This window comes from Centruroides vittatus, unplaced genomic scaffold (assembly GCF_030686945.1).
Source record: "Centruroides vittatus isolate TY-2023 unplaced genomic scaffold, ASM3068694v2 contig_543, whole genome shotgun sequence".
Classification (NCBI taxonomy): Eukaryota; Metazoa; Arthropoda; class Arachnida; order Scorpiones; family Buthidae; genus Centruroides; species Centruroides vittatus.
In genome coordinates, this window is record NW_027122319.1 from 168,227 (window position 1) to 182,130 (window position 13,904).

At 24.8% G+C, this 13,904-nt stretch overlaps 2 protein-coding genes across 3 annotated transcripts; both read right to left on the reverse strand.

Annotated features, from left to right (window-relative positions):
• Positions 1-3,893: 3,893 nt before the first annotated feature.
• Positions 3,894-11,034, reverse strand: LOC136978482 (very long chain fatty acid elongase 6-like). Of its 2 annotated transcripts, none has more exons than XM_067274192.1 (2): positions 10,987-11,034; positions 3,894-4,767 (listed from the first exon to the last, which is right to left on the reverse strand). In XM_067274192.1, the coding sequence occupies exon 2, from the start codon at positions 4,754-4,756 to the stop codon at positions 3,929-3,931; it is 828 nt and encodes a 275-aa protein (XP_067130293.1). In that variant the 5' UTR covers positions 4,757-4,767; positions 10,987-11,034; the 3' UTR covers positions 3,894-3,928. The 2 variants fall into 2 exon arrangements, with proteins under 2 accessions (XP_067130293.1, XP_067130294.1); XM_067274193.1 differs by lacking the exon at positions 10,987-11,034 and adding an exon at positions 5,279-5,321.
• LOC136978476 (very long chain fatty acid elongase 6-like) lies at positions 6,665-7,465 on the reverse strand. The gene has a single exon (XM_067274187.1). It carries the CDS (start codon positions 7,463-7,465, stop codon positions 6,665-6,667), a length of 801 nt encoding a protein of 266 aa, XP_067130288.1.
• Positions 11,035-13,904: the final 2,870 nt, after the last annotated feature.

A 13,904-nucleotide genomic window follows, 5' to 3' on the forward strand; every position in this document is an offset into this window, starting at 1 on the left:
TTACGATAAGTTCGGTCTGCACAGCTTAAATACAATTTCTAGAATGTTTACCTATAAAATTCTATCTTTTATTAGTGAATGTGGTTTTATTTTTTCACGATGTTACTAAAACAGCTGAATAGCTTTGGATTGATTAGGAATTATTTTATGATTTTCTTTGAATGCATTCTGATTTTTATTATAGAAACCATTTTAATAGTAGAAAATAAAATTTATAACTCTCGGATTCTTTTTATGATATAGATGTGAAAAGAACATTGTACAAAGTGCGTCAGGACAAGTGACAATGCTTGAAGCGCTGTATTGTACTTCAAACATTTTCTTACTACTTCTGATGCACCCTGTATATATTTTTACAATTAGATCGATATTCAATTATAATTATATTTTATTATACATAATATCACGTTTATACGTTTACTTATGTAATTAAGAAAATGCTGCCCAATAATTATAAAATTGTCGTTGTCATTAAGTATGTAAACATTTTTTTCGGATATAGTTTTAAAAAATATGTGAAGAGTAATAATTATTTAAAAATTTTAATTAGTTATTTTAATTAAAAAATGCTAATATTTATAATAAATTTTATGAAAAGTCATTAATTATTTTTAAATAATTTCGATACAAATGCATTTTTCAGTTTTATTATTATCTTCAGATAAAATGTTTTCAAAGATAGATGGGAAAGAGTGCTTACGATCATTCTATAGAATTTTCAATATTACGCGACGCTGATCTGAAATAACACCATTAATTCTATGATTTTGAATCTTTTTCTAATAGTGGCACATCTATATCGTAATTTTATCTTGTGACATCCTTATTTCATCATCAAAGTAGAGTTATTGCGCTTTTTTATAGCATACTTGTACTTTTAGTGATACATGCAAGAAGTGTTATGGCACTGCTCAGCATTATTTCATGGCAATCCCGAAGTGTTGCGGCATCCTAGTTGAAAACCGCTGAATTAGTTAAAAGAGAATGTAAAATAAACCGTATACATCTATTTGCGGGCCACAGCCCGAATCACACACAGTGATAGCCGGTACGCGCTGGGCATACTGCTGCCATCATCCCTTCCACCTCGCTGGTCGCGAATCGTTTTGAAATCATTTGACGTTAAGGGCACGGCTTCCTGTGGGACCTGTCGCTAAAAGACTAAAATTCGACCATTTCCATCTTTATATACAGTATGTAGATAAAAGTACAATGAGACGTTTATGGATACGCAGTATACATACACACACAGACACACACAGAAAAGGAATAAAAATAGAAACAATGGCATCTTACCATTAAATTTAATAAAAAATAATGTTTAATTTAATATATTGTATTGTTAAAAAATAAATATTTCAATAATCAAGGAAAATTAAAGATGTTGATGATTTTTAGCTTATCTTTAAATGTAATTTAAAAATTTAAATTAATATTTTGTATATTTTATTGCAGGTTCTATGTCAATTCACGCCACTAAATTCGCTTTCGAGAAAGGATTTTGGAAGTCTTTAAAAAATAATTTCTCAGAAAGTAAAGATTAATTTATATTTTGTTTTCAACTATACAAGAAGGAAATTTTATACTATGAACGAACAATTATTTATTGTGACATCGTCACAATGCCGGACCGCAATTTTTAATCATATTTTTAATTTATTTAATTTGAAATATATGCTCTCATTAGTAGTGTCTTGCGCTCCTCCGTTAGCAGTGGAGTCGTACCGGTCATCTATCTAACTCCTTTCAGCGTAAAGTTTTTGAATTGAAATAACGTGACTTCCGGTTTGCATCGGAAGTTTACATATAGTTAATCGGAACCTCTCCAGACTCTAAACTTTCCGTACCTGATCTCGTCTTTCATTTATCCATTCTCCATTCTCGTAATTAAGGAAAGAAGGATGGACAGACGACAGTGGGAATTTATAGGTCTGCAACAATTTTTTCAAATTGCAGCCCAATAAAAACTTCCACAATTGTATGGTCGCAATAATCATAAACGTTATTTAAAAATAAATGAACAAATAAAAAATACTTTATGTTAAACTAAAAAATAAAATTCTCAAGATATTGCATGTAATTTTATTATCGTCATCTTCACATAATCACTGTTTATTTTCTCTACATATTATGTCATAACAGTATTATTAAAGACGTAAAACATATATAATTTTGAAATTTTTATATATTTATATTGTTTGTTTTTTCCGTAACTATTAGTGATATTTAAAATGAAGAATGTGTATTTACTAAATGTCTGTCTTTAATAATGATGTGCCATTTAGAATGAAAAATTCAACAATTTTTTCTAACAGTATTGAACGGGATATAAGGAAATGTTTTAGTTTGATATAATGCTAATAATAAAATATAAACGATTAATCAGAAGTCAGATATTTTATCGTATTTTAAATCAAAGTCAAAAGTTTCATAACAATTATGTTCTAAAATATATGCTTAAGATAGAAATTAAATAGTGCGGAACTTTGAAAAATCTTCATTCCAGTATATTTCATAGAATGATGTTTTTAAACTGAATTCTTAATTATAATTTTATTTTATTTTCTATAAAAATTTCAATATTATAAAAATATATTAATATGAATATATTTTAAAAATATTGAATGCAACAGTAAATCTAAGCAGTAGTTCCGGAAAGCATACGTTGAAAATTACAGGGAAATTTTTTTATCTAAGTCATCAATAATGACAAAATTAGAATAAAAAATGAAACAAAATACAGTATTAATCATAGCAAAATAGGAGAAATTTAGAAGAATTTAGATATAAGAACAAGTTATGACTGTCATTATATGAAAAGATATCATTCATCACAATTCGCTATGATTAAAGATGGGAGAGGCAGAGATGGGTCCACAAGAGGGATACGGGGACAAGCTTTTCCCATTGATACAGAAAAAAGCATTTAAATTTATTTGTTCGAACTTCTAAACGTTGTTTTTAAAAACATTTACGATGACAAATATGGTTAACCGGACCATCCTAATAAAATCATCGTGCACATGTTAATAAAAAGGTATTAATAATTATTCAAATATTTTTAACTTTTAAATCAATTTCCTGTTTGGGTTCTTCAGGATCCGCTACTGGAGATGAAAAATTTCTTATTAAGAAATCCTTATCTATTTACGTGAGGTATTTGTAGCCAAATTCTGCTGAAACTTACAAGAGAGGATATTTTTTGATTGGACATATGTTTGAATGGAAACTAATTTATATTTGCAATATTATTTTCTCGTCGTCAATGAAAGCATGTTCAATCAGAACTGACTTTTATATATATTACATATAAAAGGAAAGAAAATTTTAATAATTATAAAAATTATTTTAAAAGTTATTTTTCATGAAAAAAATAATTTAATAAGGTCATTTAACATGAACAAAATTATGAATTTTTGTTAATTTCATATTTTTAAAAGTGTAATAATTTATTCATAAAATATATCGTTATAAAAATGATTTTAAACAAAAATTTTAAAAAAGTATTTATTTCGTACAAAATTTATACAAAATATATATTTGTTTACAATACATTACAAATAAAAGGTACATAATTTTTTCAGAAAAAGGAAGTTCATTTTAAATGTTTTCAAGTTTTTGTAGATTACACAAAATATACAATAAGAACGATTATTATTATTAAAATTCTGTATTAATCTTCAAAAGTTAGTACAAACACATTAATTAATATGACAATATTTTTCATTCAATCTAATATATATATTTTTATACATATTTTTATTCAAATATTTATCTCTATTTACGTATAGATAAAAAATAATTAAAAGAGTTATTACTTAAAAAATCATCATACAAAATAAATTGACATATTTATAAAGTATGAAAATTTATATACAGTAGAAACTTTTTTATATTTTAAAAACATATTAGGCTTTTTTTAATATGGTTATTGGGTTTTTACCATTTTTGACAATTTCTGTTGGCTCTTTGAGTGTATGTATGTCTTATAAAAGAAATTAGCGAACAAAAAGAAATAAGAAAGAGCTAGACAAAATGCGAAAGTGAGAATTCCTTCAGAAATTTGGCAATCATAACCTGATGATTTAGAAATATATGCCCATGTAGATACGGCACAAAAAGTTACCATCTGAAGAAGTTGTATTATTGTAATGGCCATGGATATTAAACTGGGTATTTTAAATCCTACAGATTTCAGGGCAAAGTAGGAATACATAAATGAATGCACAAAATAATTCATTACAATTAACCAGCGAGCGGTTGAAGTATGTTCTTTATAAGCATAGAAACACAAGAGAAGAACAGTGATGTGATGATACCAATGAAGAAAGATTAACTTCTGTTTCCTGAGAACGATGAAAACTGTGTCACCAAGTTCAATAACCTTAGACAGTGCGAAGAGCCAGGCCCATTCTCCAGTTACTTTAGTTACTTCGATATAGCTGGAATTACAGACAGAAAAAGTAAAACCAAATTCTTTAAATACATGAATTAGTTCTGGAAAGGTCCGACTGGTACCCAAAATGCTAAAGATCGCTAAAGCTGTATTCCAAATCGCTAATTGTTTTCTTAATCCATAAGGTTGGCGTGATTTCATATATTTTTGACCAAAATAAATAAAAAGTAGATAGGCTCCTATAAAATAAAACACTTTAGACCAGTGTTTTTCCATCCATACTTTATTAGCATCTTTGTTAAACTGTTTTTCAAATTCAAAGACCATTGTATAGTTCGGAGAGAATAATGTAGGATCCATGCTTGCAAAATCTGAAAATAGAGATAAAATTTATTTACAATAATTTTTTTTCATATAAAAATATTTTTAAAATTAAAATTAATCTTATAGGAATATTATTATTATTATCAATATAAAATATCAAAGCAATGATAAACTTGTATATTTGCTTTATTATTGAATTATTTTTGTATGCTATAAACATGTACTTTAAGAATAGTGATTTAAAACATAATAAATAATTCAAAGTGTGGTTCTGTAAGTATATTTTAAAAAAATTTGATTAATATCAATTAAAAAAAACCCTCAAAAATAAACTTACACGATAAAATTTATGCATAAATATTAAAAATATCACGCCTGTTCGCGTCAAGTAATATTTTATTTACCTCGAATTAAATAAAATATTAAACTAAATCTTAGGAAAAAATAAATGTGAGGATCTGCCTAAATCTTAATCGTTATGAAAGGATCTGCGGATCACAAAGTTTAAGAACCATTGTTTTAAACAATAAATTATTATACCAATAACGTAATAACTACATTAAATAGAAACTAGAATTGCTGCGCGATATGAATAATTTCGTATAAGTTTGAAAGTGAAATTATACTGTAATTTATTTCATGGAAAGTTTTCTGTAATCGCTTCGTTTATGATGTACAGTACAGTCAGACAAACAATCTTATTATAAAGTATAGACGAATTTATCTATTGACAATCTATGACAAAAATGAAAAATTTTATCGCACGCTATCACAAAAGAAGGAAAGGAAAACTTTTTTAGACCATTTTTAAAATATTAAATGTTCAATGATCCAAAAATTTTAGATCAACAAGTTAATTCGCTTTTAATTTTTCAATTAATTACAAATTTTTATGCAAATTTATATTAACACGTTAATACAATATTATATATATTTTAAATATATAAAAGTTTAACTTAAATTTATTTAAACTCTTCTTTATCCTTGATTTTGAATGCAGAAAATATATTAATCATTGCAATTTCATTTAAAATATTCATATAAACTTTTTAATCTTAGATAAATTTTAGAAATTAAATGCTATTTTTATATGTAAAATTATATTAAAAGTAAACATTTATAAAATGGTCCGTTTAATTTTTTAAAAAAATTATCGTAAGATAAAGAAAATTAATATTGAAAATTAATAAAACTGAATAGCACTTACATTATGTATCGTAGTTCTGTAATGTCTTTGAAAATGTAGAAAGTTACAAAATAATATATAGTAACTAACTACAAAATATTTTGTCATGGATAAATTCATTAAAAAATATTGTCCAAACAAATAGCAATATATTATCCATATTTATTAATGAACATTAATATATTCATTTTTCTTTATTAAAAAATTCTATTAGGCCTATATATATGAAATGGTTTACGGTAAATGAAATAAATGCCGATATTAATTAGTACATTTATACGCTATATAAACATTATAAAAATTGGAAACTTGGAGAAACACATAGGGTAAACGGATTATTGAACTGAAAGATCTTTAAGTTTTTGAGAAATATTTAAATTGTTAAATAAAAATTCTCAAAAAGAATTTCGTAAAGACTAGATAAATTTTATTGACTAAACTGACAAATAAGAACTTTGGATGAATTTAAGCTTTTAAATTAAGAATATGTCAAAATAACTATATACGAATGTTTTAATACTATGTTTTGTTAATCCCTGATTTATAAAACTATTTCTTAATGCAATTTACGCATATATCATTTGCCTGGATAAAAACTAAGAGTTTAATTAATATAAAATAAACTCGAATATCAAAACAAAAGAGTAAAAATTATTTTTATTTTTTTTAAATTAGATTAAGAATTAAAATGATGTTACATTAATTGCATTTTTTAAAATTGATAATCCTTTTGAAAAACTGTTTATTAATGAAGCGGTTTAATTCTGCTTTTTGGAAATTGTCTTCTTAGGTTGTAAGTAAGTGTTATAGAAAAAACGACCAAAAAGAAACAAATAAGAAAGTGATAGTAAAAAGGCAAATTGCGTGACATTGTCGGAAACTTGGCAGTAATGATTTCTTTCCTTTAGTACATATGCTGTAGCATTTACTATTAAAAACACACTCATTTGAGTCATTTGAGAAGTAGTTATCATCATAGCTATAGGTCGTGGAACATTAAAACCGATAGCCTTCAAAGTAAAATAAGAATACATAAATGAATGCACTAATAGGTTGATTGTCATTAACCATCGAGCGGTTGCATTTGCTTCTTTATAAGCGAAAAAACAAAACACCAAAACTGTAATATGATGATACCAATGAAGAAACATTAGTTTTTGCTTTCTAAAAACTACGAACAGAGTATCACCAAGTTCTACTACTTTCGACACTGCAAACGCCCATTCCCAGAAATTTATAACTTGAGATTGTTCGAAATGTCTGACGTTGCATATGGAAGTTTTAAAACCGAATTCAGTACAAATATATATCAATTCGGGAAGAGTTCGCCATACTCCCAAAATACTAAAAACGGCCAGAACCATATTCCATAACATCAGTGGAATTCTCAAATTATAAGCAGGTCGAGATCTCATGTAAGATTTGATACTAAAGATGACAAAGACATAAACTGCCGAAATATATAAAGACTGCTGCCAATTATTTTGCATCCATTGTCTTTTTGGATACTGATCGAAATGTTTTTCGAAATCAAAGACATAGCTGTAGTTCGATGACATTGATAACCGCTCACTATTCAGCTTTTGGATATTCTGTAAAAGAAACGAAAAGTTTCGTTTAGAATCGAAATTGCATAACAGCATTTTAAAAATTAATTACACGATTAAAATTTATAAATGCTGTTTTAATACCGCGTGAAAGTTTAATTAAAGTATGTAAAAAAATTTACAGTGTCTTATTTTCTCCTTAAAAGATAATGACATTTTGTTATCAATGTCACCGTTAAATCTGCTTTAAAAATGTTTTGTAATATAGATTTTTTAAAGTTGATAATATGGTAAAATCTCTACTACTTCAAGTAATTTAATAGTGCAGTACGATTCCGATAATCAGAATAAACAAATTGAAATTGATATTAATAATACTTGATTTTTTATTAATATAATTTGCTACTTTTTAATTTCTGTTATTCAAGTTTTTTATTTTAAATAAGTTAAAAATACGTAATGAATATTAATACGTATGAATTTATTTTTTATATTTATATTCATATCTTGTTATGTAATTATTTATCGGATTTCTACTTAAGTACTAAAAATATTTATTGAAAAGAGAGAAGTACGAAACAATATTTTCTCTTTTTTAATGCTATTCTGTATATACTTATGGCAATGAAAAATATTTAAATATCTTTTATTGCCACAAGTTATTAGTATTTAACAATATTACTTCCATTTTATTAATATTTTTAGTTATATGTTTTATAAAATAAAAACAAAATGATTTTTACAAATAATTGTTTATCATTCTGTTTTTTTATAACCGAAAATTTACAAAATTTATATTTCTAAATTAGAATAATTTCAAATATTAATAATTATACTGAATCTATAATATCAGTATATTATATTTACAATATAAACTATATTATTATTATTATTATTATTATTATACAAAGTAAATATTAATAAAATTAAATTTTAATACAGTATATATATTATTTTCATGCTTACGAATTTTGTGACAATTAAAAGAATAATTATATATTTTTATATAATTAGTTGTTTTATATAGTTATTTTAAACTGTTAAACATTAATATACTTTATATAAATAGTGTTATCAAATACTGAAAATAAAATGTACAGTAATAAATATTTACTTTCAAATGATAGTTTGTAATATATGTAATTAAAATATCGAAAAGTTAATAAAATATACTCGACAAATAATATTAAAAATATATTTGATAATATGATTACTTCAATTTATATTTGAAAATTTATCAGATAATTGTTTTATTATATCCATTCACTCAATTCTTTTATGAAAATTGAATCGAAACTACCCATCTATGGAAAATTATTTAACCTATATGTGAAAATCTCGATCAAATCTATACAGGTCTATATCATTTAAATATATTTAATAGTCCGGTATTTTTAAATTGAATACGGAAACTATTTCGTCTTTATTTTAAAAAATTGATAAAATCAAATATTATGATTTCGTTACTATGTTCAAATTTAAATTATATATATTTATGTATCTATTATTAAAAATATAATTAAAAACTTATTTTAAATTATGTCAATAAAACTGGCATTGTAATTGTATTTTATAAAACTGGCATATCTAAAATAAAAAATAAAAATCGCCTAAAAATTACCCTCATAACCTCAATAAAACGGATTACCTAATGATCTAAATTATTCAACTTTCTTTACTGTCATAATATTTATTTAGCCAATAAACATTACAGTAAAATTACACCAAGTCAAAGAAAAACATAAATGTTATCTTTATAATAAAAAAAAAATTTTTAGTTTTGGACATTAAAAGAAAAAATATATAATATACTGTCCTAATTGTAAATAGGTTGGCTATGTTTTCGACATCTTTTATACTTTCACTTCCTGATTCTTGTTGAACGGCCTGAAAAATTACCAGTTTATCCCTAGGCTAAAATTATGATTCATTAATCCGAAGAATATTTTAACAGCTGTAAGAGTTTGAAAATGTATTAGCTTAATTAATCAAATATTTTCTACAGGTATTCGTAGAATTTTAGTATGCACTTTAATTTCGTTAGATAAAAAATATTTAACGAAATTAAATACATTTGTTATTTAAAACATTTACATAAACTTTATACAGATGTTATGTAAAGTCGTCACTTTTTAAACATTTTTGTAACATAATTCTCTTGAGAAAAATGTCAAACATTCAGATGATTTAAGAAAAATAAAAATATTTTAATTCTTCCTTTTAGAATCTTGTTACAAAAGAAAAGACAAATTTTTGTATTTAACAAATTATATTATACAAATAAATTTATTATATTTTGCTTTTAGTTAAATAATATTGAGATGGAACTAATTAGAAATATATAAATATATAATTAAATATTATTTATGCTAATTCGAATAGCAAACTGGAAAGTAGGACTTCGCTAGGGAATTGCCCTGAGGAAATAACTAGTTTTATAATTCCTTTCGCTACAGAAATTGTTTAATTCGTCCAATTGATTAATAAATCAGCGCAGCAATTAGACTTGTTTATTTCTATGAAAGCATTTAAAATAATAAAACCAAAGTTTTAAATTTTATTTAATTTTAAATTTAAGAATATGCGTTTAGTTCTAAGAACATTAAATATTAAATATTTTAATTTAATATATTTAAATATTTTAATTTAAAATATTTAATATATTTATATAATCTTATTAAATCCTGTTAGAAATATATCACAATCTTATTAAATCCTGTTAGAAATAAATCTAAATTAAGTTTAAGTTTTCACCTTTTTGTAAGAAAATGAAAAAAAAAAAAAAAAAAAAATTTGTAGTAATAAGAAAGAGATTTGACCTCATTTTTAAGTAAATGTCGCAAATACTACTTTAAAACAGCGTTATCTACCTAAGTACTGTAAATTCTTTTTTAATTCTTATATTAAAAATTCGCTTTTTATCTTGAAAATCTGCCAATAATTCTTTAATTATTGTTTTGTTGAATATTTATTTATTTTTTAAGTGAATAGACATAAGTAGAAAATTTGTTTATTCTATTTAATTACAGAAAATTTCTATAACGACTCTTTATAGAATATTTTAATTAAAATCGTAATAAAACAATACAATTTGATTTATTAGTTTTTCACTTACAGTTACTTTAGTTAACTCGTCGGTTTAAAGTTATACGTTTATTTAATGATAAATTTATGTAAATAACTTCAATATAGATGAAAAACTTCGTTCTCAAACAGTCTTTACTCTACGTATATAAAGCTTATATATAACTTAATTATAAACATTACTTACATCCAAAACATAAGTAATAACTATCTTCTGAATGGTTACTTGCCATATAATGTAAAATTTTCTTTAATATATTAAAAACAAATTGAAAAATTACGATATGTTTATCAAAAACCTTTAAAATTTTTCTATTTTACATAATATTTTTCAGAACGTCAGAATTTAATTATTTATATCATAAAAATTATATAGCTAACTCTTAAATATAAATTAAATTCATCATTAATTAGTAAAATTGAAAAATTTCAATTTGAAATTTACTTACTAACTTGAACCGTGGGATAAAAGTTATTATTTAACTCAGGAGTATAAAATAAAAATCAAAATGAGGTGCATATAAAGTATGACGTAACTCCTACCGTTTACGTATTTGCATTCTTAACCAATGAGACTTTTCAGTTTAAATGACATAAGTAAATTACTAGAAATGAAACTGGAAACCTTTTTTAAAGAAATTTTTATTTATATTTCATAAAAACTGCATAAATTAAAATTAAAACGCAGTTACTCTAATTAATTCGTACTTGAAATTCGAATTATTAAATAGTTTGAACTCACTATTATTCCTTTTATTAAAATTTGTTTTTAAATTTGCCTTAAAAGATGCAGTCAATTCGAAATTCTTTGAGTATAGTTTTGGAAAAATTGAAGCTAGTATATCTCATATTTTGAAACTAAAACATGTCAACTGATCTATAGAATGTTCTGTATAAAATTACTTTATTGTGTCATCGTTTTATTGACATTTGCGTCCAGATAGAGGAGTCGATGATCAAGACGTAAAGCATCAGCTTGCCGATTTTGGAAACCGGGTTCGAAACCGGGTCAAGAATCTGTGGAATTTTCAGTGCGAAATCTGTCCCGGATACGTTAGACTCATTCCTCAATAGCTAGCCTCTCCCTTTGTGGACCTAAGAGAACGCATAATAGTTATAGGAAAAAAATCTTAACGCTAAGAAACTAGCAGAAAACTAATTTAATTTCCAAAAATAGACAATTCGAACATTTTCAAATCCTCATGGTTTTGAATTATTTTCAATGTATAAAATTATTTTTTTTTTCTATTGAATTATTGAAAACATACCAGTAATCTATTTTTCTATTCTTATATAAAATGTTCACTCGAGTGTTAATCATTTATGTATAGGTTAGGTTATGTATAGGTTATATATTATTTAATAATATAATCGTTATAATCATTAATTACGAAAATATTAGAAATGAATGTTTTATTAATAAAAATAAAATTATGAAATATTTCTCAATCCTGTTTTCTCTCCTTTATCATTTTAGTAAGACACAATAGAATAAGATTTCGTAATAGACAACCAATTTTTTCATAGTTTCAGGAAAGTTGTTATTATACTACATTTGAAAATTTAAATTTAATATACTAGTAAAACGATCAATTATTATTTCACGAGTATATTTACGTAATATTATTACTGTAGAGAAACTTTTTAGAGACGTTCTGGACGACTACTTTTGATAGAATTAACTAACTTCAACCGCCCGCCCGTAACGGGCTTCCTTTTCTGTAAAATTCCCTAACCATTGCTGTATGATCGTCTACCAGAATCAATTTTTTTTGGATTACAAGGACGGTACACACAGAATTCTATATTTTCTACTTTTACTTTCCCGGCTATTAGGGAAAGTATGGCGATCGGTCAAAAAATAACCCCCAAGATTTTTACATTTTTGGACACCTTGAAACGTCGAGAAATGCAAAAAAAAAAAAAAAAAAAAAAAATTGGGGGAGTAATTTCTGTATATATGGATGTTAGTATATGTGGGGGCACGATTTTGTTTCTTCATCTTTGAATCTTAATAACTCCTGTGCTTTTTGTCGAAAATTTCTGAAATTTTGCAGAGAGGTTTGTTTATTAAGAGGATTGACGCTATTTATTTTGGAGGTGGGAGATAATGGGGTCGTGTGTATCTCCAATAGGGTCACACTTAATGACGATTTTACTTGTTATTAGCATTTTCAAATTTTTATAAAATCCATTCGTCAAAATTAAGCTTTTTGTTATTTTATAATAGTTAAAAATATAAAAGTTCTTGAAATAAAATATGATAACAAATAGCGTAATCAAATGTTGCCGAGTTAAGCGACCAAGTTACTACCAACTAATCAAGTTAAGCAACTCGTTGCTGAATTGATTATTATAGGAGTAGCAGAAACATTCGCAAAAATTTAATTTATCGACGGTTGATTACAATAAGAAATCAACGAAATCATAGACGTCACAATATCTTTTAAACAAATAAAACAAATGAGATTACAAACGAGATCGCTGTAATAAGAAGAACAGCTGAATCTTCCGGACTGACTCGGAGAAAAATAAAATGTAAAAGTAACAATTTAAATGCTTCGTTAGCATAAGCAAAACTGTTGCGTCAAACTGAATAAAGGGCAAAAGAGTGTGAAACTGTCTAAAATTTTGATAGGCAAATGGAATTTTCGTTTTGTTTCACATTCGTTTAACATTTTGTTAAACAAATGTGGCAAACGAATAGCATAAGTTATTTTGAAGAAAAGAAAAAAAAAAAAAAAAAAAAAAAAACGCAATTGGGGCTGCTAACTTTACAGACTTGATTTTATCAGCAGCATCAGGTCATAATTTTTTCTTATTTTGTACCTATTTGCTAATAAAATATCCATCAATTAAGTGGTTAATCCTTAATTTTTTTAAATATTTTTAAAAGGTTGTTGCATTATCACAGTTTTTCAATATTAGGCAAGAAAAATATAATTTTGGTAATTATTATTATTATTAGAAAAGTAATCTACTTAAGTATGTAAAAATTTATATATAAATATAAAAACTATGCTAGCTTACAAAACACATCTTTTAATTTCCGAGTTTTAACATTTGGGAAATAAACATACGAGGAAAAATGTTCCTAATTATTATTCTCAAGTATAATTATTTGATTAATGCACAAATATTTTCCTGTTCTATAACCTTGAATGTTTTACTCTTATTATCATAAGCCGATTGTACCTCATTACTTTATTTTCACGTAACGACCAAAAACTTTTTTTAACTTCTTTTCTAGTTTTTCTTTAGAAAAGAGATTTTAAAAATTTTATCGTTGCGTAATATTAAAATGAATACTAAATTAAGGAAAAGTTAATTAAATTAAATTATAGAGATATTAAAATCAATTAAATAA

Excerpts from the sequence above, each read along its gene's own strand:
- LOC136978482 (XM_067274192.1), bottom strand. The coding sequence starts at position 4,756 with ATGGATCCTACATTATTCTCTCCGAACTATACAATGGTCTTTGAATTT.
- LOC136978476 (XM_067274187.1), bottom strand. The coding sequence starts at position 7,465 with ATGTCATCGAACTACAGCTATGTCTTTGATTTCGAAAAACATTTCGAT.